The sequence below is a fragment of the Triticum urartu genome, chromosome 3A (assembly GCF_056163025.1).
Source record: "Triticum urartu cultivar PI428250 chromosome 3A, HENAU_Tu73, whole genome shotgun sequence".
Lineage (NCBI taxonomy): Eukaryota > Viridiplantae > Streptophyta > Magnoliopsida > Poales > Poaceae > Triticum > Triticum urartu.
Window position 1 is genome coordinate 625,296,569 of NC_141875.1, and position 23,360 is coordinate 625,319,928.

A 23,360-nucleotide genomic window follows, 5' to 3' on the forward strand; every position below is an offset into this window, starting at 1 on the left:
TGCCCATATTGGCTCCTACATATTCTACGAAGATCTTTATTGGTCAGACCGCATAACAACATACGTTGTTCCCTTTGTCATCGGTATGTTACTTGCCCGAGATTCGATCGTCGGTATCCAATACCTAGTTCAATCTCGTTACTGGCAAGTCTCTTTACTCGTTCCGTAATACATCATCTCACAACTACCATATTAGTTGTAATGCTTGCAAGGCTTTATGTGATGTGCATTACCGAGAGGGCCCAGAGATACCTCTCCGACAATCGGAGTGACAAAACCTAATCTCGAAATACGCCAACCCAACATGTACCATTGGAGACACCTGTAGTACTCCTTTATAATCACCCAGTTACGTTGTGACGTTTGGTAGTACCCAAAGTGTTCCTCCGGTAAACGGGAGTTGCATAATCTCATAGTTATAGGAACATGTATAAGTCATGAAGAAAGCAATAGCAACATACTAAACGATCGGGTGCTAAGCTAATAGAATGGGTCATGTCAATCAGATCATTCAACTAATGATGTGACCTCGTTAATCAAATAAAAACTCATTTGTTCATGGTTAGGAAACATAACCATCTTTGATTAATGAGCTAGTCAAGTAGAGGCATACTAGTGACACTTTGTTTGTCTATGTATTCACACATGTATTATGTTTCCGGTTAATACAATTCTAGCATGAATAATAAACATTTATCATGATTATAAGGAAATAAATAATAACTTTATTATTGCCTCTAGGGCATATTTCCTTCACCCAGGTGGTCTCTATTGCGAGCAGTATACCTGTTTTTTTAATACAATTCCGCGGCCTGCCCCTGGCCAGGACATGTTAAATAGTCCAATTTCTTTGGCTTATCGCACTATTTGTATCGTTCCGCTTTCATAGCAGCCTTTCTATAAACAATGCATAGCTTTTTGTCTATTTTTTGCATTATCCTCTTTTTATATATATGTTTATCAATAACATGTTGCACCCGTACACTGTGGTACGGCAAAAATACGCTAGGGGCTTCAGTACCCATCAATATTGCGTGAGAAGTCCGTACACTTTCACAAGTGCGGCGCCCCGAACTTATAGCACTATATGCATCGGCTCCGAATCATGATTTGGGTCAATAGTTGGGTTTGCCCGGCTCCTATGTTTTGGTGCCTTACGTTCCGCTATATCGGCTAAGGTAGCACTAGGAGAACTACTGCGATTGTGCCCCAGTTGAGCTGGGCTGAGCACCTCAGTAGAGAAAGCTAAAACTGACTGTCATGATGAGGCAAAAGACCGGTCGCTGTTCGAGAGGTTTTTAGAGTCCTTAAAGACTTATGCCGCTTCGAGCGAGGAACCGGATTTGTCCGGCAAAGGCGTGGATAGCGCCCCGAACTCGGTCTTCCGAATACTAGGGGCTTCGCCGAAATTTAAAATTATAGAGTTCTATGGCTAAGTGAGAGTGTTCAAGCATTATAGTCCGATTGCCTTGTTCGTTGTGCTGAGCGCCTCCCTCGACGGACCCAATCATGGAAAAAAAAGCGCTCAGGTTTATCCCGAACACCCCAGCACTAGTGGCATGGGGGCAGAAACCGACGACTGGCCATCTCTCAATTTTTTGATAAACGGCCGCACAGAAAGTAATATTTTAAATTCAAGCATTGCTTAGCGCATATGAACAAGTTTTCAGCGCACAGGATAACACGAGCGAGTTCATTCAAAAATTACATCCTTGGTGCATTCATCCGCCATAAGGCGGGCACCGGCCAGAACATCCTTGTAATAGTTCTCGGGCTTGCGATGCTCCTTCCCCGGCGGCGGCCCGTCCCTCACAAGCTTCTCACCGTCCAGCTTACCCCAGTGCACCTTTGCACGGGCAAGGGCCCTACGGGCACCTTCGATGCAGATGGAGCGCTTGATGACCTCGAGCCTTGGACAAGCCTCCACCAGCCGCCGCACCAGTCCGAAGTAGCTCCCAGGCAGGGCCTCTCTAGGCCACAGCCGAACTATGAAGCCCTTTAGGACCTGTTCGGCCACCTTATGGAGCTCGACCAGCTGCTTCAGCTGGTTGCTCAAGGGCACAGGGTGTCCGGCCTCAGCGTACTGAGACCAGAACACCTTCTCCGTCGAGCTGCCTTCCTCGGCTCGGTAGAATGCGGCGGCATCGGATACGCTGCGGGGAAGATCTGCGAATGCCCCTGGAGAGCTCCGGATTCGGGTAAGTAACAAGTAGTTTACTTTTATATGTCTGCTTTGCATAGAGAATGCCTTACCCGCCGCTATCTTTTTCACCGCATCCAATTCCTGGAGGGCCTTCTGGGCTTCGGCCTTGGCAGATTTGGCAGTTTTAAGGGCCGCAGCAAGCTCGGACGCTCGCGTCTTCGAGTCGAGCTCCAAACTCTCATGTTTTTTCATGAGAGCCTGAAGCTCTTGCTGCACCTCGCCGACCTGCGCCTCAAATTTCTCCCGCTCGGTGCGCTCCGTGGCCGCTCTCTTCTTGGCCTCGGACAGCGCCTGCTTGAGGGTCACCAACTTAGTTGTGGCCCCTACAATAAGCAGTATACTCCTGTCATTTTTTGCAATTGCGTCTTCTTATAGGCATTTTTTTCTATAAGGTATCTCTTACCTTCTTTCTCCTCGAGCTGTCGTTTGGCAAGGCCGAGCTCTTGCTCGGTCCGCTCGAGGCCCTGCTTCAGGGCACCCACCTCCGCAGTCAGTGCGGCGGTGGCCAGCAGCGAAGCCTGCATACGTATATTGACTCCTTTTTGGTTAGACTCCTGCGATATTTAATAGATCCTCTATTCGGCTTTTCTTTCCGAACGCCAAACAGAGCATCAGGGGCTACTGTCTATGCGGTAATATTTTTACATATTTCTACTTACCTCGAAGCCTGTTAGAAGGCTAGTACAAGCTTCAGTAAGTCCGCTTTGGGCGGACCGAACCTTCTGGACCATCGTACTCATGATGGCACGGTGCTCCTCGTCGATGGAGGCGCCCTTAAGCACCTCCAGCAGATTGTCCGGCGCCTCCGGTTGGACGGAGGACGCCAGCTCAATAGGCTTGCTCCTCTTGGCAGGAGTTTGCCTGCCGCGGTCCGGAACCGTTGATGATTCCGGCGCGGTGTCTGGCTTAAAGCCGGACTGGGAGCCCTGGGGGGTCTTGTCCCCTTTACTCCTGGAGTCCGGGAGGTCGCCTCGCGACTCCTCCTGGACCACCTCCTCTTGCCCCGGAGCTTGTCGCGACGCCACTTCGGCGTCATCCGCAGCACAGGGGGAGGCAGCGGGCGGAACTGAATTCACGTCCGATGAATCCAGGGAGCCGCTCGATGACTCGTCGAGCCCGTCCTTGGGCGGGCTGCATGATTATATTCGACATTAGGGAAAGCTGCGCAACAAAAGGAATATCATGAGTTACTCTGGTATCCGAACACTTACGATTTCGCCGGACGCTTGGCCCTGTCCGGCCACTCCTCTTCGTCCTCGTCGGTGTCGGGGACGTAGTTCGGCGGAGGGGTTTTCCTCTTCTTGGACCCTTCGGCCTCCCCTACTAGGGCGGCCTTCCTCTTCTTTCCTCCCCCCGCTGGAGGGGGAGAGGTCTCTTCTTCCTCCTCCTCGTCTTCACGGGAGGAGTGCGTCTCGGACTCATCGGATGACGAGTCCGACACCACCATATGCTGGGAACTCTTTCGAGTCCCCGTGGACTTCTTCTTCTTGGCCTTCTTCTCCGGCACCACATAAGGTGCCGAAACCAGCAGCTTCACTAGGAGAGCAGGGGCTGGGTCTTCGGGCAAGGGAGCCGGACAGTTAATCAGTCCGGACTTCGCCTGCCAATCCTGTCAAAGGTGAGGGAGTTTAGATCCCGCATAGCGTCAAACTATGAAGTAAACTTAACATCCTGTAAAGGATGAAAATATTTTACCTCGCCAGCAGGATGCTGCGAGCTGAATCCGCGGTCTTCAGAGGCGGATGTGGGAGCCTCGGCGCCTTTGGTTAGCCCCTTCCAGACATCTTCGCACGTCGTGTCGAAGAGCCTGCTCAGAGTTCGATGTTGCGCCGGGTTGAACTCCCACAAATTGAAGTCCCGTTCTTGACATGGAAGGATCCGGCAGACGAGCATGACCTGGACTACGTTGACAAGCTTGAGCTGCTTGTTCACCAAGGACTGGATGCATTTTTGCAGTCCGGTCACCTCTTCTTCGTCGCCCCACGACAAGTCCGTCTCCTTCCAGGACGTGAGCCGCGTAGGGGGTCCGGATCGGAATTCAGGGGCTGCGATCCACTTCGGATCACGTGGCTCGGTGATGTAAAACCACCCTGACTGCCACCCCTTCAAGGTCTCCACAAAGGAGCCCTCGAGCCATAAGACGTTGGCTATTTTGCCCGCCATGGCACCTCCGCACTCCGCCTGGTTGCCGCGCACCACCTTTGGCTTGACATTGGAAGTCTTGAGCCAGAGGCCAAAATGGGGGCGGATGCAGAGGAAAGCCTCGCACACGACGATAAATGCCGAGATATTGAGGATGAAGTTCGGGGCCAAATCGTGGAAATCTAGGCCATAGTAGAACATGAGCCCGCGGACAAATGGATGGAGAGGAAAACCCAGTCCGCGGAGGAAGTGGGGAAGAAATACTACCCTCTCATGGGGCCTCGGGGTGGGGAGAAGCTGCCCCTCCTCAGGAAGCCGGTGCGCGATGTCTTTGGACAGGTATCCTGCCTTCCTTAGCCTTTTGACATGGCCCTCCATGACGGAGGAGACCATCCACTTGCCTCCCGCTCCGGACATTGTTGGAGAAGGTTGAGGTAGGAAGTGCGGGCTTGGGCCCTGGAGCTCGGGTGCGCAGAAGATGGGTAGGCAAAGGAGGAAGAAGGCGTAGGTAAAAAGGTGGATCCTTACCCCCTTATATGAGCGGATGCGACTATGCGTCCCCACCAGCCTAGTAAAACTCGCTTGCCTCCCAAGCGCCGTGATAAAATGGCACGGTTGGGTTACCCATGTCCGTATTGATGAGAGTCCCGTAAATGGGAGACACGATCTCTGCTTTGACAAGACGTGCCAAGGAAACCGCCTCGCAAAACACGCTGGGGTGGAAAAGTGAAAACGATTCGAATAAAGGCTTGGCCATAGTGTGATGTCGCGCCGCGGAATACGTCAGCAGATTAGATTTGTGTTAATATTATTCTCTCTGTGGCAATACGTGGAAACTTATTTTGCAGAGCCGGACACTACTCTTGGTGTTTACAAACTTTTATGAAGAATTTGGAGGAGGAACCCGCCTTGCAATGCCGAAGACAATCTACGCGCCGGACTCGTCGTCATTGACGCCTGGTTGAGGGGCTACTGAGGGAGTCCTGGATTAGGGGGTGTTCGGGTAGCCAGACTATACCTTCAGCCGGACTCCAGGACTATGAAGATACAAGATTGAAGACTTCGTCCCGTGTCTGGATGGGACTTTCCTTGGCGTGGAAGGCAAGCTTGCCGATGCGGATATTCAAGATCTCCTACCATTGTAACCGACTTTGTGTAACCCTAACCCTCTCCGGTGTCTATATAAACCGGAGGGTTTTAGTCCGTAGGACAACTTCATCATACAACAATCATACCATAGACTAGCTTTTAGGGTCTAGCCTCCTTGATCTCGTGGTAGATCTACTCTTGTACTACCCATATCATCAATATTAATCAAGCAGGACGTAGGGTTTTACCTCCACCAAGAGGGCCCGAACCTGGGTAAAACATTGTGTTCCTTGCCTCCTGTTACCATCCGGCCTAGACGCACAGTTCGGGACCCCCTACCCGAGATCCGCCGGTTTTGACACCGACACCGGGGTCCAAGACATCCTATAAAGAGAATTTAGTAGGTGTCAATCATCTTCACAAACAATTGCTTTGTTTGCTATGAGGGAGTCGGAACCGAAGGTTATAGGTGCCAGTATTGGCGGGTGCAGTCCTATTGGTGCCAATGGCGCCAACTGTCGTGGTTTTGTCACGGCAGATGTCCTCATGAAAGGACTAAGTCTGGAGGCCATCGCAACTAGGTGTTCGCTTGAACGGGGTTGATCGGGAACGAAGGACACAAGTTTACCCAGGTTCGGCCCCTCACGATGGAGGTAAAGACCTACTTCCTGCTCGATTGTTATTGCTGGAGATCTCGATTACAATGATGCGGATTCGCTAACCTAGATCTCGAGAGATTGTAACTTAGTCTTTTGGTCCTAGGAACTCCCCTTTATATAAAATAGGTTGAGTCCCTAGGTTTACAGGAGATTTCGGGTCGTACTCTCAACTCGTATCTTATTCTAACTCTTATTCATCTTTCCTCCCAAGTTAGGGAGTTTTCCATCTAAGTCTTCTTCGTAAGCCGGCCCATTAGGCTTCTCCACAAGACAGTCTCCTGGCGAATATCTTGTCAGACCTCGGGCCTTCTTGTTTCCTTCATGACCCGGAAAGGTTTTGGCCCATAGAGCCCCCTAGCTCTTGGTCGGGTGAAGATACTTGCCGGGTCTCGGTGCTGGGGAACGTCCCAACAACGTGCAACCCATGGAAATGCTTCTCTTGATGTGTAATTTATAAAGATGCATGTTTTTCCATTTTTAGAGTTCTGGGATTGAGTCGTAGACAAATCGAAGAGTTCATCATTATAAAAGTAGAATTCTATCGATAAATTAAAGAGATGAACTATTCATTTTAACAATTAATTAGTGATTAGGCAGTTTGTGATTCTCCAAATTTCAAATGATGAGTACAAAATGCACTCTTCAAAGGGAAATGGCCAACATCTTGGAGGGGGTTGTGGCCGGGCGCTGAGTAAGAAGAGGAGAAAAATGATAACTTGAGCTCATGAGGGCTCCCGGATGAATGAAGATAATGAAGCAAAGAGACCACTGGGTCACTGCATGTGGTCTTGAGGTGTCATAGGTAAACCGATCAAATAGCAACCAAAGGCAGGGAAAACCAGTTACTCCTCCACACATGGTTAGCAGACACATTTTTAAATTTTTAAATTTCCCCTCGACGGAAGTACAAGACTTGCATGATGTTTTTGAAGAAGTGAGCGACTGAAATTAATGGCGCCAGTAGGAGCCAGTAAACTTCCTCGTTGTCACGCGCATATTTGATGACCGACGCTCATTTATTTATGGGATGACGAGCGGCGGAGTATGCAGCGTGAAGAGACCAACATGGTGCTTAAGAGACTATGGCATGAAATCTGTTTTTTTTTTGACAACTAAAGTTCCCTCTTTATTCATTGGTGATAACACTTACATCTTTAAGTAAAAGAGGAAGAAGCTCATTAGGAGCCATTTCAATCCACTCACTGCAGAAATTCCTATTTCATCAAAACTATAATCATAGCATAAATTACGTAAAAAGGCATAAATTACGGGAGTCTTGGCAACTTCAGACTCTCTTAATCGTGTCTTGTATAAACCCGTCCGGAGTACAAACTCAAAACATCTCAGTCCAAAAAAGTTGGGGTTAAACCGGAGTCCTGCTCCCAATTTTTGGTAGGAGAGGGGGTGTTTGTACAAAACCCGAGTCCGCCTCCGAATCCAGCTCGATCCAAGCCACGCAATCCCGATCCGACGGCTCGCATCGCAGGATCACCAGCACGCACCCGAGGGACCGATCCTATACAAGTCGCCCCGGCTCTTCCTCCCGAGCCCTACCAAGGCGGCCGTGTCTCCAAATCTCCCTCGAAAAAAAAGCGGCGGCTCTAAATCTCTCCGCCGTGCTAAACCCTAGCTTCAGCGCCGGCGGCCCAATCCCGCCGCCGACGCTTCGATACCCCGCCCCCTCCCTCCCAGCGCCCTGCCTCTGCCCCGCGTCGCCGCCGCCGCCGAACCCGCTCTTCCTCGTCGGGGACATCGCGTTGCCGCTGTCTCCGCCCCGTGAGGTATGGTGTTGTTTTCTCATCCAGCGATTAGTTGAATCCCGTTGACCTTCATAACCTGTGCCGGCGCGCCATCTAGATCCGCCCCTGATTCCTGTCCACGCGTGTATATAGTCGTAATCTACCTAGGGGCTGGGCATTATTGTCGAAGAAGTACTTGTCTGAGATTATCATAGAGTTTGTCTATTATGGTTGACATGCTATTTCCGTGGTTCATGCCGCCAGACCTCTTGTTGTTGGTGTTTAGAGTAGATTGAATTTGTTGCCCCTCCTTTTGGTCTCTGTTCTTAGTGTGGACAGATGCTCGGGGTGCATACTTTATAGAATCTGCATTTGGATTTGTAGTTAAGAGAATTGTTGATGATTGGATCGGTATTCTGACTTTTATGTGGGCCAATCGTCCCTTCTCTAAATCATTCTTCTAATCCTGCTAGCTTTTTTGTGTCCATGTACTGCTTATCTTGTTTAATCATTAATGTATACTTTTCTTTCAGCAATGGCAACGCAAGCAGGAACCGCTGCCGCTCCTCGTTTAAGTCCCCAAGTGGTAGGTTTCTCCGTGCCTCCTGTGAATAGACTATTCAAAGCGACCAGTGCCCGTTTTGATCAACATCTTTTTGCTGTATAGATTTGCTCTGTATTTGTTGAGCAATATTACCATATCCTGCACGAGACACCAGACCAGGCGCATAAATTTTATCAAGACACAAGTAGGATTGGCCGGACAGGTTCTGATGGTGTCATGGAATACGTAACAACATTGCCTGTAAGTTCCATGGAAATTTGTTGCTACAACTTGTACGACCTTACTCTTGACTATATGCTTATTCGCACCTCCTGTATTCCAACAGGAGATCAGCAAGAAAATTATGGCCATGGACTTCAGCAAATACTTGACAGAGATAGAGACTGCAGATGCAGTGTTATCCCACAATGGTGGTGTTCTCATTGTTGTTACTGGATCATTAACCATGGTTGATGACTTCTGCCAACGATTTACACAGTCGTTCTTCCTGGCGCCACAAGATGGTGGCGGCTATTTTGTTCTCAATGATATTTTTAGGTTGATAACACAAAGGAATCTAGAAAACGGAAGAACTCAGAAGGATGAGCCTGTTGCTCAATCAGGTTGATATTTTTATTGCATTTCTTTAAAAACAACTGTAATCCCATGTGTACTCACATTTTCAACAGTAGCAGATCCTGCTCCGGTGGTGGAGCGTTCGACTACTGACCTTGTTGCCGACGTGGATGTTCGGAATCCCACTGTTAATGGCACAACTGTTCAAAGTAACCCGACTGCTAATGTAGGTGTTGAAAATAAGGTTGAGCCACCTGTGAAGGTGACCAAAGAGGTTCCCAAAAAGACCTCTGTTGCTGTTCCCCCCTCTCCTCCTGCCCAGAAGGATAACCCTCCTCCAGCTCAGAAGGATATTCCAAAAAAGACCCCTGTTGCTGCTTCTCCCCCTCCTCCTTCTCCAGCTCAGAAGGATGTCACTAAGAAGACTTATGCATCAATTGTGAGTTATCATTTTATCTTTTATTTGTCAAGTAGGCTTTTACTGCTATGTTCATAATGTAATTCTGAAGTGATGGAATTATTGCTTTTATGAATTGAATTGAGGTTCCTTTAGCCTTTGTGGACTTCCTTGAGGTTCTTTCTAATTACTGATCTGCAGGTGAAAGTCATGAAGGAGGGCCCACCAACTCCAGTTGTCAAACCTAAGCCATCTCCTAAACCTGCGACCAAGCCTCCGACCAAGGCTGTTGAAGGTTCAGAAAAATCTTCTGTAAAGCCTTCGCAGGCTGCTGAAGGCACTCCATCGGGCACAAGTGTTGCCAAGAATAAAACTTCTCATGATGGTTGGTTATGACTTTGACTTCGTATAAATATTTAGTCATTTTGGCGTTCATAGCTGTGATCATTATTATACCCTGCAGAACAAGGCTTTTCGATTTTCATCAAGGGTTTGCCTTACAATTCGACTGTCCCAATGGTTGAAGAAGAGTTCAAGAAATTTGGTACGATCAAGCCAGACGGCATCCAAGTTAGGAACAACAAGGTTAGTTGTAACAGTTTGTTTTGGCTCCAGCTGGTGCTATTTGTCTGACATTCTCTTACTTTAATTGCTTCAGATTGATCAGTACTGCTTTGGCTTTGTTGAATTTGAATCCCAGCAATCTATGCAAGCAGCAATTCAGGTATGCCTATACCGGACAAATTATCTTTTTTACAGTATCTGTGAGACCATGTAATAATTGTATCTTACTGTGATGCAGGCATCTCCACTTTATATTGGCGACACTGAAGTGGGCATTGAGCAGAAACGAACCAGTACGAGAGGTAAGCAACCTTCCTGGTTTTCTAGTTTGTTACTTTACCAATGCTACTCTTAATTTGGTTTCTATGCATCTTTGTTTTCTGAGCATGTAAAAATGTGTGTTGCATAAATCTGTGTACTCCCTCTGATCCATATTAATATCAGTGCTGTTTGAGCCACAAGTAATATGGATCGGAGGGAGTAGCTGTTCTTTGTGGCATCAAGTAGCAATGTTGTGCTGCTCTACTAATGTCCTTTCTTTTTGCTAGTATTAGTCTTAATCAATCTATGCTGATTATATAGAAGAAAAAGAAAGCCTGTTGTTGGAATGCTTCCCATGAGTTTCTTAGAGGTTCTTTTGTTTATTTTCAAGATGATGTGTGGTTATTTTGTTAGCTTGAATGCAGCATCCGTTATGAGATATGGATTAACTTGAACTATTTCCGCAGTTGTGAATGGTATTGTCATGAATGCTGGCGGAGGTGGCCGTTTCCAATACGGGAGGGGTCACCGTGGTGACAACTTCAGGGGGCGGGGAGGTGGCTACATGAACAGTGCGAGCTACCGTGGCGGCGATAACTTCAACAGGAGGGACGACGGTGAGGACTTCAGCAGGAGGGACGACGGCGACAACTTCAACAGGAGGAACGACGGCAGTGAAAACTTCAACAGGAGGAACGACTTCCGAAACCGCAACGAGTTTTCAGGCCGCGGGCGAGGGCCGCCGCACCAGGGGAACGGCTATCACCACCACAACGGGAACGGCTTCCACCAGCCGCGGCCCTTCCAGAACGAGAACGGGACCGGGAGGTACACCCGCGTCAACAACGGCACGAAGCAGACACCGGTTGCTGCTGCATAGAGGAGGTGCTCCCAGGGGAACCCGGTTTTAGGGGAGCCTAAGAATAGGAGATCATTTTTTTGGAACTGGTTACGAGTTTAGCGCTGGTCGTTTGGTGGTGTAAGGTGAATTTGGCTGGTGAACGTCAATTGGTTGGTTGCGATGCGAAAATTGAACTGTGGCGATCTGAACTCTGGTCTGGAATGTGGAAGCGAAGTTCTATGTTGTCATTCATGTCATCTCTGTCTTTTGATGTTTGCCGTTCATGCTATTATTCATATTATCTTATCTTATTATCTTTATGTGAAAATCGCGGCCGAATGATGCAGACGCTGCATCTCCACCTCATATGTTCTCTGGAAATTTCCAGGCTCCTTTCTGAAGCCTTGAATCCTTCCCCGCCCCTTCTCCCCCACTTCCCTTTCAAGCAGGGGCCCGGCACTGATTGCTGCCTGTTTTAAAAGGGGGCTGCACTTGCACATGTGCCAACTGGTTGCAACATGAGCCCCAACAAAGTAAGGGTTTCTTTAAATGCGAGATTGCACTATCGGGAACATATAGACATTCGAAGATAGATATTTTATTAAATGCTTGTCATTAACTATATTTGCGATGTCAGGAACATATAGACAGTCTTCATGAACGTAAGTTTCTACTGAAAACGAGTTGAGAGGACTCAATTCCATAGCCCATAATGCAAAAAAAAACCTTAAAATTGAGCTTCCACACTTGCAGTTTTGAAGAAAAATGCTTCTTCGAACCTGTAACATTGATCATGTTGCAAACCCCCAAGCGCAACATGGGCCACATTATAAATGGGGGTCATAGCGGAATTGCTGACGCACCCTAGATCGGACGAAGCGGGATCCAACAGATCTACGCATCAGCCGTCCAACGCTTAGCACGTGCCTATCTTTATTATCATGTTTGACAGCTCAGGGAAGCGTCAGTGATCCTGGATACGACATTTTGACCTTCGCTTTCGCTTATCGCACCAATCTGGTGCAGTGAGCTTTAGCTGGGCTGTCATGCACATCTAGTCATTCCTTTTAACATGGCTGGGTGCTCGAAGGCCCAGAGAAATGATCAAAGCACAAAGGCGCCATATCTTCAATCCATGGCAGAACGTCAAGACTAACTAGGACTACTACTACCAACATATGCGCAACGAAGACCCGAGCACCTCTCTGCAACCAATTGCCGGCCGGCATCGACGTCACATGAGGTATTGGATCGGACCAGGCAGCCCTGGACAACTTTCAAAAGAGGGGGCAACGAAAGAGAGGGAGGGGGAGTGAAACGGGAAAAGTCACATCAGAGTCCTTTGTGTCCGAGGACATCCTTGCAACATTGCCATCGTTGGTACATTCTTTACCCTTGTCTAAACCATTAGGGTGATCCCGATTGAATCCTTTTGTTCCCGGCAAAAGAAGTTGGAGACACCTCTGGCCATGTTCTATTAAGCATCTCTCTAAGGATACTTAGAGATTTTGGCTTGTATAAGGCCATATACAATGCAAAACGCTTGTGAAAATAAACTGATTTTTTTTCTTAAGCACCAATGCTTGTTTGTATAGTACGTATGCATACTTACACAATCTGCCATAAAAACAAGCATTAGTGCTTGAGAAAAAATGTTTTATTTTCACAAGCACCTTACTGCATTGGTCTAAGAGACTTAATCCTCTCAGTCCTTCCAATCCCCTCCAAAAGGTGCATGTGGGACAAGTTATCGGAAATTCGCACGGGCACGCACCTGCCCAGCCGTCCGATTGACTCGTGATCTGCAAAGTCATTGAATTTCGGATGAGGGCACACCAAGCTTAAGTTTTAGTTATGGAACTTGTGATTTTGTGGTCCGCGTGCACCAAGTTTCAGCATTTGAAACTTAATGGAATTTTAAAAACCGGTGAAAACACATTCATAAATGGTCTTATTTTAAAGCCCCCGCCACAAGAAAAACGTATACGTAAACGAATCTTAATTTGAAATTTTGTATCAAATCAAAAGATATAATAAAAGAGATTCAAAATCGAAGGCCAAAAAATAAAGTAAAAAAAAATAGGGCGTGTGTTCCCCGTCCTGCTCTAGTGCTCTCCCGACAGGTCACGGCAGTCCCTCGTCTATACGCTGTAGCCTGCATACACTGTGTGGGCGGGTATCCCACCAACCATTTATGCGGGACATCCAAGTGGAATGTAACCAGATTATGATGGAGGCTCAGTAGCTCACCATCACCATCCTTTAGAGGAGTGCTGAGAGAGCCTGGGACTGAGAAAGCGCAGAGCTTCTCCGCTCTGCTCCTCGCGCAGACTTCACCGGCAAGGGCAAAGGGCAATCAAGATCTGCGGCAACAGTTTCTACATGTAAGTTTGTCAGATCAGACCAATCCTTCGTCCTTTCTTCCTTCCTTGGATCGGCAGCTTTTGGTTCTCGAACAATACACCATCCATCCATGCGGTTTCCCCCTTGATTTGCGGCCATCGTCGTCGCCAATTTTGCGGTGTAATACCACCATGTACGAAAGCCACAGCTGCTTCCTCCTGATACCCTGTTGGATATTTTGCAGGAAGACAGATCCACACGTGCCGGCGGAGAGCACCGGGGGACAAGCAGTGGCGGTGAAGAAGAAGAAGCAAGGTCGCAAGCGCAAGCCGCGGTCCGACGTGTGGGAGCACTTCGAACCTTTCACGAATTCCGACGGGGAGGAGAGAGCGAGGTGCAGAAGGTGCGGTCTCGACCTCGCCGCCGACACCAGCAGGAACGGCACCAGTCGTCTCCGCCGGCACGCCCAAGGCAGCTGCCCAGGATCACCACCACCACCACCACCACCAAAGCCTCTAGCTGCCGCCGCACAATCACAGTCACTCGACTGCAGTAGTAAGCCTGCTGACAGCAATTGGAAGGAGGCCACTGCCGATCTGGCCAGAATGATAGCGTCGCACTCGTACGACCCATCCTTTGTCGAGGACAGCAGCTTCAGGAGCTTCGTGTGCCGGCTTAACCCGGGCTTCGAGGTGCCCTCGCGGGACGCCATCCAGCTGAGCTGCGACGGTATTTTCGAGGAAACGATGAGGGTCCTGGAGTCTGAGCTCGAGCGCACCTCCGGACAAGTCAACCTAGCACTAGACGCAGCCGAGACCGCTCAGGGGACGGTCCTGTACGTCGCCTGCCACTTCATCGACGAAGGCTGGCATCACCGCCAGATGATCATCGACGCTTATTTGGTCGCGCCGGAGTACATGAGCCGCATGCCGCTGCTGGGCACCGGCGGGATTGTCCTACAGGGCACAGACCGTTACAACGTGCTCGTCGAGAGGATATCCAGCCACTCTGTTCTGCACAGGCTGTTCAGCATCACCGTCGGACGGATCGGCGGCCTCAGGCCCTACCTACAGAAGGCGAGCTTCCAGGCCGTCTGCGGCGGCGTGAGCTGCTGCTACGGCGACACCTACGCGGACACTCTGCTTTGCTCCGTCGCCGAAGACCTCTGCGACAACCTACGATCACATCCCTTCGCCAGCGACGCAGAGGAGACGGTCGAGGGGGAGCCCGGGCTCGAGTTCGAAGAGCTCCGCTCGCAGCTTGATTTCGACTGCCGTCTGCCGTACCACAAGAAGTGGTACTCGTGCTACTCTTCGCTGCAGGTTTTCCAAAAGTATTCTTCCTCGGAGTTCGACAAACTGCTGTGCAGGCTTTGGAGGGGAATAGATCGCGCCACCAAAACAATCTCGGACCCCAGTCGCCCGACCTCAAACATCGTCCTTCTTGAGTTGTTCAAGGTGAGGGAGACCCTGCAGGCTGAAATCGATCGAGCCAGCAGAGAACATCTCTACGGGGGCAGCAATTGCTTTGTCAGCGATGTTGCGGCAGTTCTTGGAAGAGCAAAGGGAAATTTAGACCTGGGAATACGGAACTCGTACCTCAAATGGTCGATCCCGTTTGCGCTAGACCCCCGATCCAAGCTCAAGTTCGTCGCCTTCATTTTCAACAGGGCCTTCGGCTCCTCGGGCGAAGAGTACGTCTGCAGGGTGAGAGAAGAAATGGGTCGTCTGTTTGCCTCTTTTAGTAAAGACGGTGGAAATCCAAATCGTGCCACGGAGGAGACTGCCGGCAGTGCTCATGAGTTGGAACAGGCATGGGATGCGTACTGCCGTTCAGAGGTAGTAACTAAAACAGAGCTTGATCGTTACCTGGAAGATCCCCCGGTCCAAGGCGCAAGCGGTTTCGACGTTCTGAGCTGGTGGAAGGCCAGCGTATCGAATTACCCGACACTGGCTAGGATGGCAAGGGCAGCGCTGGCCATTCCCGCGTGCCGCAAGCTATCTCCTGAACAAATGTCCCTGATTGGGAACAAGGTTCGTGGCTATTCCAAATAGACGATGAGAATACCCTGGAGGTGCATATATATGGTATGTTGGATGGCGGCGGCGAAGTGCTGTAGCTGACGGACCCTTGAAGCCACATGGAGTCAGGAATATCTCGTTCTTGGAAAATTGTTTCATCGGAGTTGGCAACTGCAAGTCTGCAACATCAGATGATACACGGAAGGAGGAAGAAAGAAGGCCACGATGTCTGGTGCTTCCCTGTGATCCCTTGGGCCCATGGTGCAGTTCCTGACGTGATTGCGGCCACACCGGACTTCAGCTCTGTGTTCCACGTCGTGGTTCCCGGCGGCGCTCGGGCCTGGCTCGACTGTCCGCTCGTCGCGCCGTGGAATGTTGAGTTCACGGACGGCAAAGATTTTCTCTGCATTTGTGGTACCAACAGTGGTCTCCGAATTACGACTCCTACATGTGTGGATGTATCTTGTCCTTAAAAGGTCACTAATCAAGCTCTTGACATAACATTTCCTGCTAATCTTGGTCTTTCTGTGTTCATCTCTTCCAAGCTGTTAGTGCTGATAATCCAAATATTGTATACTCTCCAACAGTCCTTGAACGGTGGACCGAACTTCTAACCGGGACTGCATCTTTCGAAGAACCTTTTAAAACTTTCCTCCGTCTCGTGCATAAGGCATGCACGTCGTTCTAGGTCATTAAATTAACTAACTAAATATGTATTATATGTAATAAAAAATATATTTAGAAACTTCATTCGCATATGAATCTAGTGATATGCTTTTGATGACATATAATATATTTTTAGTTGTAGTCAAATCGGTGATCTAGAAATACATGCATGCCCTAAATAAAAGCTACGGTCACGCCGATTGATACATATGTGCAAATAGTTGTATGGATTGTACACCCTCCATTCCTAAGTATAAGTCTTTTTAGAGATTACACTATAGATTGCGTACGGAGCAAAATAAATGAATCTACACTCTAAAATATGTCTATATACATCCGTATGTAGTTTGTAGTGGAATCTCTAAAAAGACTTATATTTAGGAACGGAAGGAGTATACATTTCCATTTGTTTGCATTCTGACGGGTGAAAGCAATGCATTCAAATTTATATTTCTTATCTATTTCACATTTTCGTTATCGCATTGTGATGGGTGAAAAGCAATGCATTCAAATATATATTTCTTATCTATTTCATATTTTCGCTATCTAAAAAAAATTAAGGATGACTAGCCACACCAGGTAATTCAGAAAATGGTATTTTCCTTCCAAAAAAATATCATGAAGAGGGCATGTGCGAGAAGATGGACAACGGGTAGTTTGCGAGGGTAGGAGCACATCCTCTTCCATGGTGTAGTTTGCGTCAAGGTGATGTCTTGCCATGCCCTCGGAAGAGCACATCCTCTTCCGCGGGGTAGTTTGCGGCCCGAGTTGCTTTGTTTCTAGACGAACTGGAAGGTTGGAATTGATCCAATTCAACATCTTTGCCCTCTGTGTCTGATTGTTCAAAGTGCCCTACCGCTGCGCCATCAAGATCGAATTCATTGGTCACGCGAAATCACACATCACAATATCTAGAAATGATTTGTTATTGACTCTCGATCCTCCCAAATGCACAGAATCATAGCTAAACACAAACATTGCACAAATGCCATCATTCTTCCACCGTCACATTGCATTAAATCGCACTAATCGAAATGCAAGACAAGGGGGGAGGTTTATTTTATCTCGTCAGTAAATCTTTGATTGTGTGGGATTGGGTAGGAGCCTGAGTTTCGCTCGTTGCCTGGACAAAGGGGGGAGGGGGAAGGACGTGGGACGCCGTTGTTTTCCTCTGTTTCTTCGTTGACACACTGCCGCGCCTATGGGAGAGGTTGGCGCCTGGAGTCCACGACATTGGTGGCGGCATATGATATGTCCCGAGACGTCGACAATAATGTGGAGGAGGTGCTGGTCTAGGCGGTGTCAGGTCCTTGTTGGGGCCGACGGAGGGGTAGGTGGTGTGACAGACGGGGAAGTCATAACATTAGCCTCAAACCAAGGGAAATGGGACGCGGGGGTCGAGGCGAATTTTATGGCGTCGCCGCCGAGGACTACGGGTGGCCGAAGGGAGCACGACAACAAGGAGAGGGGGAGTAGTGCTGGTGGGAAGTGGAGAAGTGTCGCTTGCGCCAAACCCTTTTTGAATGGAGTTCCCTCCAAAGATCCTGCCATGGTCTCCCAATATAGAAGATACATGCTCGATTTGGAGTGGCTTCCAAAAATATAACGATTGGATGATGACTCCGACATCCCAATTTTTTCATCAAAAACTGCCTGTCACGACGACTGGTTACACATATGACAACCCTGTTAGAGTTGGCCGTGAATACACAGTTTTTTAATACACACTTTTGCGTAGAAAGAATGCAATATTAATTGGTCCATGTTTTTTTAGAGGAAAAGGGACCAAGTCCACGGCTCCATTATATTGAATATAACGAGAACCACATGTTTAAATAGTAGCAAGATGCGCTGAAAACCAAGAAAAACTACCCCTAGAAAGGTTAATCCTTTCATGGCACAAAGCGGCCAGAGAGATACTACTAGATCAACGTTTTACAATAAGCCATGATTAGAAAAAGAACATGAGACAAAGTTTACTGCAACATTACTCCTTAAGTCATAGGGGAGGGGGGGGGGGAGTTCCACATCAGGTGGAGAACAACTCGAAGAGGCTGAGAGCCCTCCTGGCCTTCAGAGGAGGGGCTGCAACTGGCTAGGGGGACCACGTCAGCCGAAGAACTCATGAAGGGCTGAACATCACAGCACTCAGAGCAAGCTTGTTTGAAGTGGAAGCGGGCGAGCCCAGTTCTGAATCCTTCCTCGCAATGCGCAGCTTGTCCCAGCTCAGCCACTCTTGATGGTTAGAGGCGCCTTCACTTTTTCCGTTAAGAACCTCAAAAAGTCCCCCAAGATTTCTTTCTCCTGTTCCGGAACCAGTATCGCCTAGATCTTGGTCAAACTCAACATCTTCCCTGAAACATGTTTGACAACAACCATATGGCATTGATAAAGGTAATGGAATTTCTAAGTTTCCATATGCTTCATATGGTTACTACACATGCTATATTAAGGAAGGATTCTTTTTTGTTTGAGAGCCAAAATCTGGCAACAGACGAATTATCAGTGCCTACATCTTGGTCCATGTCAAGGCCGCATGATCTCCGAGAGCGAATGAGGATCGTGCATGTGGACCCATTAAAGCGACAGCCGAGTTTTTTTTATGAGACAAAAAGCGACAGTCTTTAGTGGTTTTTCTTTTTCTTTTTGAGGAATACTACCAGCCTTTAGTGGTTGCACGTGCGGAGCCCGAAAGCCCGAATAAAATACACAGCCGCCGACCGAACTTTGTTTACTCTGGGAGGAGGAGCCCGATAGAGCTAAATCAACTAGGCAAAACAGTCCAGGAGCCCAAAAGCCCGAATTAAATCAGAAGGCCGAGAAAGCGCGGGAGCCCGAAAGCCCGGGAGCCCGATCTGGTTGTACCTTAAAAGGCCGGAGCCGGCAAGCCCACAGCCGCCACTCCCCAGCTCCTCTCGACCTTCTTCTTTCTCTCCCTCCTGCCACCTCCTTCCCATTCATCCAAGATTCCAAGCAGGCCAGCTTACGCCAATCAAGGGTAATGGCCGCGTTCAGCATCCAGGGCAACGTCTCCCTGCTCGGCATGGACCCTGAGGCGATCGTCGAGGCCTGCGACGACAGCGCTCGCGCGTCCAGGCTCCCGCAGGCGCTGCTCGGGGTCGGCCTCGCCACCGCAACCATGGCCACCTACGCGGCCGTGCTCAGGCGCCCGGGCGGCCAGGAGCTCGCGTACTATTTCCTCGGCCTGGGCGGCGCCTTCGTCGCCGGCGTGGCGGAGATGTGGGCCGCGCTCTGGATCTCCGGCGACGTCCCCGCTCGCCGCCGCAAGGGGAAGGTGATCCTCTACGCGTCCGTCGTCCCGCTCGTGATCTCCGGCGGGCTCGGCGGCTTCACCGTCGTTTTCAACTGAGTCGACGACGGCCGTGGCTTGCTGTACGGCCGCGTGCCATGCGCGTGCGTGGCCCGTGAATTGCCTGGTAACCTTTACGAGTTTGTTATGCCAATAAGCCCCGAGAGTGTAATCTCCTATACAAATTGTCTTACTTACATTCAAAGTTATGCAGAGGCAAGCTCAAAGGGGAAAAAGAAGTTTATGCAGAGGCCCAGGAGTGGAAGTCAGTCCTTGATGTACCAATGTCTTTCAGTGAAGTACTTACTTTTTATAGATATAAAAAAAATGTGCTCCTGGTTCTTGTTTATAAAGGAGCTATAAGCTATGGCACCGATCGGATTTTTGTCCACTCAATTCTCTTCGTCTAATGGCGGAGAATCGATTCTCAAAAAAAAGAGGCCGAGAATCGGAGATTCAGGCGAACAGTGCCGAGAGCCGCACGCCGCAGCCTCCCCTGTTCCCCTCTGAAGTCACGGTTGCGAACTGCCGCTGTGCCGCACACGCTTTCCCCTGCTACGCTCCATACATCGCGGCCTTTCCTCACTCCCAAGTGCGCCGCGAGACGCCTTGCCAGTGGGAGTGGCATCCCATTCCGCCAGCGCCCAACGCCGCCTCCGTCCGCCGCTCGACGTAGGCGCGGACGCCACACAGGTGGGATCCTCTGCCGCCGCCGGCGAGCCGACGAGGGTCAAGCCAGAACCGCATCCGCTGAGGACGGCGGGGAGCCTCACAGACGGGACCTGCCTCCACTGAGGTCGGCGGGCACCGCCGCCGTGGTCCGAGCCTGAACCTCCTCCGGTTGGGAGTTGGGACAACGGGTACCGCCGCCGAGGACGACCTGCGAGGAAGGATCCGGAACTCCGACCGGGGCCGGTCATCGTGGCCGCGCCGATTCACCGCCAGTCTGCAGTCTGCACTGCCCGCCACCGTGTTTCGAGAATCTTATAATCCCGCGAACGCTTTACGCGTGCACGATCGGACCATGCATGTCCCGATCATTGACCTCAATTTGCACACAGGACGTGCAGGGGCAGAGTATATATATATCCTATCTTGCAGGATTTAAAGCAGTTGTGTTTTTCTTGACCAAATTTAGTGCTGCAGTACTACATTCAGTTTATTGAAGAAGTGAATTTGAATAACATAAATAGCGATGGGATTCCCACAAAAATTCCTCCTCCTCCCACCGGGGCAGCCTTGTCTCCGGTGGCCTTTGTCTTTTTTAGGCATGACCCCGGCCTTTCCCAGCGGAAGGACTTCCTTTTTAGATGTTTCTTCGTGTTTTGCTAGGGTTTGTGTTTTGCTCAAGAACATGAGACGGTGGCGGCTCCCTGAAGATGGAATAAGGTTTTTCCCGCCTAGCCCCCATTTCGATGGTGCGTCTAGCATTGTCGGTGGGTGTGTGGAGGTGTGTCTCCGACGGATCTGTCCTTGGTCGTTTTGCTTGGATTTGGTCGTAATTCGTCTACCCGCCTAGCCCCCATTCCGATGGTGCGTCTAGCATTGTCGGTGGGTGTGTGGAGGTGTGTCTCCGACGAATCTGTCCTTGGTCGTTTTGCTTGGATTTGGTCGTAATTCGTCTACGTTCTACGTCAAATATTCATGTTTCATACAATCAAATATCCTTGAGATGTATTGCAAAATATTTCCGCAACAACGTGCAGGGTATTATCTAATTCTTATAAGAAAAAATGTCCATTTTACTACACTGAAGAAACTTGGTCGTTCACATAACTCCCTGATGTTTTTTTTGGCTCCTTTACCCCCCCGCCACCCCAACAAACCCATACTTGTCAAAAAGGGTCCCTGCCTGGTTTTAGCAGATAAGATGCTAATGTGGATATGGTCAAAGCGGTATTGACTAGTGAGAAAGGGACCCCACCTATTAAAAAAGTCAGCCCAGTCAGCAACTAACTGGTCAAACCGGCCAAGGCCTACACGTCATAGGCTCGGTGGCTAACACAAGCGGGGATGACCGGAGTCGGGCATGGTCAAGGCCAGCGGCAGTGCCGTTTGAAGCTAGGTGGCAGGGCGCTACAAGGTATAGGGAAGAAGGGAGAGAGGTGCATCCGCATCAGGGGCTCACCGCGAGCATGCTAGAGTGATGGAATTGGCTGGGAGGGTCCATAGAGAGGGCATGGACCTCCCGTGCGGCCGCCGGAGTGAGGCATCGTGCGAAGCGGGTTTGACGAAGAGGCGCTCATCAGCGACGTGTCTGCAAGATCGACAACATAGGATGGAGCTCACAGCAAGGCCACAAGGTCGGGAGCACTCGAGATGCAACAGATCGACGACGGTGACAGATGGTCGGAATCGGGGAAGATGAGCTCGATTCAGTTGATTCTGAGCGCCATTCATCGATTCAGCAAACATTTGAGCTTTTTGGGGCTCGACGAACGATGAAGTTCATTCCGCAGTAGTGCGGGCTTGGGATGAAGCGTGGTCGCTGCGTTCATGTTTGTTGCGTGCACGACGAGCGGCGCCGTCGGAGAGAGAGGGGGGAGGAGATAAAGTTTCAGAGGCAGCAGCGGCGGCGGTGGGTCATGGAGGCAGCAGTGCCGATGGTGGGTCACGAGAGCAGCGGCGGCGGTCGGTCGAGAAGACAGCGGCGGCAGACCAAGACCCCCATCTCCCCCTTCTTCTCTGCAGCGACGCGAGAGAAATCCTCATTGTCCCCATCTTCACGCAATGTAATATCCTCACCCGACGACGTGGCCACACTGGTCAACAACCCGCTTTGACCCAGTCCACGTCCACAAACAACCTTAGAAACCCACCAAAACGATTTTTGAACTGTATTGGTTAGATTAGGGAGTTAAGTGAACCAAAAAATGATGGAAATATGCCCTAGAGGCAATAATAAAATGGTTATTATTATATTTCCTAAATCATGATAAAGGTTTATTATTCATGCTAGAATTGTATTGATCGGAAACTTAAATACATGTGTGAATACATAAAAAAACACCGTGTCCCTAGTGAGCCTCTACTAGACTAGCTCGTTAATCAAAGATGGTTAAGGTTTCCTAACCATGGACATTTGTTGTCATTTGATAAGGGGATCACATTATTAGAAGAATGATGTGATGAACAAGACCCAACCGTTAGCATAGCATATAATCGTTCATTTTACTGTTACTGCTTTCTTAATGTCAAATACATGTTCCTTCGACCATGAGATGATGCAAGTCCCGAATACCGTAGGAATACCTTATGTGCTATCAAACGTCACAACGTAACTAGGTGATCATAAAGATTCTTTACAGATATCTCCGAAGGTGTTTGTTGAGTTGGTGTGAAACGAGTAAAGAGACTTGCCGGTAACGAGATTGAACTAGTATAGAGATACCGACGATCAAATCTCGGGCAAGTAACAGACCGACAGATAAAGGGAATTACGTATGTTGTCATAAAGGTTCAACCAATAAAAGATCTTCGTGGAATATGTAGGAATCAATATGGGCATCCAGGTTCCGCTATTTGTTATTGACCGGAGAGGTGTCTCGATCATGACTACATAATTCCCGAACCCGCAGGGTCGCACGCTTAACGTTCGATGACGCTAGAGTAGTATTGAGATATTTGATGAGTGGTAATCAAATATTGTTCGGAGTCCCGGATGAGATCCCAGACGTCATGAGGAGTCTCGGAATGGTCGAGAGGTAAAGCTTTATATATGGGAAGTCATATTTTGGGTTCCGAAAAAATATGAAGTTTTTTCGGTATTGCACCGGAAAGGTTCTACAAGATTCCGGAGAATTCCGGAAGTCCACAAGTGGTTCCACCACGACCCAAGGGTTAGCATGGGCTGCGGGGAGGCGCCCTAACCTTATTGGGCCAGGTGCACCAAGTTCTCAAAAGCCCATGTGACTAGGGAAGGCAAAAAGGAAGGAGTCCTAGTAGGAACAGGATTGGACTTGGGGTCCAAGTCCTCTCCCCTTTAGCTGCACCCTAGGGCTTGGA

At 49.2% G+C, this 23,360-nt stretch overlaps 3 protein-coding genes across 4 annotated transcripts; all 3 read left to right on the plus strand.

Annotated features, from left to right (window-relative positions):
* The first annotated feature begins 7,627 nt into the window (after positions 1 to 7,627).
* LOC147980865 (nuclear transport factor 2-like) lies at positions 7,628 to 11,267 on the plus strand. Of its 2 annotated transcripts, none has more exons than XM_087513646.1 (10): positions 7,628 to 7,874; positions 8,366 to 8,418; positions 8,500 to 8,637; positions 8,723 to 8,999; positions 9,066 to 9,391; positions 9,551 to 9,734; positions 9,813 to 9,934; positions 10,008 to 10,073; positions 10,152 to 10,215; positions 10,642 to 11,267. In XM_087513646.1, exons 2-10 carry the CDS (start codon positions 8,368 to 8,370, stop codon positions 11,052 to 11,054), a joined length of 1,641 nt encoding a protein of 546 aa, XP_087369772.1. In that variant the 5' UTR covers positions 7,628 to 7,874; positions 8,366 to 8,367; the 3' UTR covers positions 11,055 to 11,267. The 2 variants fall into 2 exon arrangements, with proteins under 2 accessions (XP_087369772.1, XP_087369773.1); XM_087513647.1 differs by having other exon boundaries at positions 9,072 to 9,391.
* Positions 11,268 to 13,178: 1,911 nt separating this feature from the next.
* On the plus strand, positions 13,179 to 15,993 carry LOC147980866 (zinc finger BED domain-containing protein RICESLEEPER 1-like). Its single transcript, XM_087513648.1, has 2 exons — positions 13,179 to 13,399; positions 13,603 to 15,993. Coding segments are annotated over exons 1-2 (1,812 nt in total). The 5' UTR covers positions 13,179 to 13,397; the 3' UTR covers positions 15,413 to 15,993.
* Positions 15,994 to 18,956: 2,963 nt separating this feature from the next.
* Positions 18,957 to 19,729, plus strand: LOC147980867 (uncharacterized). Its single transcript, XM_087516981.1, has 2 exons — positions 18,957 to 19,482; positions 19,570 to 19,729. The coding sequence occupies exon 1, from the start codon at positions 19,047 to 19,049 to the stop codon at positions 19,413 to 19,415; it is 369 nt and encodes a 122-aa protein (XP_087373107.1). The 5' UTR covers positions 18,957 to 19,046; the 3' UTR covers positions 19,416 to 19,482; positions 19,570 to 19,729.
* Positions 19,730 to 23,360: the final 3,631 nt, after the last annotated feature.

What these genes read in the sequence shown, in the direction of transcription:
- LOC147980865 (XM_087513646.1), top strand. Translation starts at nt 8,368, where the DNA reads ATGGCAACGCAAGCAGGAACCGCTGCCGCTCCTCGTTTAAGTCCCCAA. An exon ending in GAATAAAACTTCTCATGATG is followed by an intron (nt 9,735 to 9,812) that starts GTTGGTTATGAC and finishes TATACCCTGCAG; the next exon opens with AACAAGGCTTTTCGATTTTC. An exon ending in TCCAAGTTAGGAACAACAAG is followed by an intron (nt 9,935 to 10,007) that starts GTTAGTTGTAAC and finishes TAATTGCTTCAG; the next exon opens with ATTGATCAGTACTGCTTTGG.
- LOC147980867 (XM_087516981.1), top strand. Translation starts at nt 19,047, where the DNA reads ATGGCCGCGTTCAGCATCCAGGGCAACGTCTCCCTGCTCGGCATGGAC.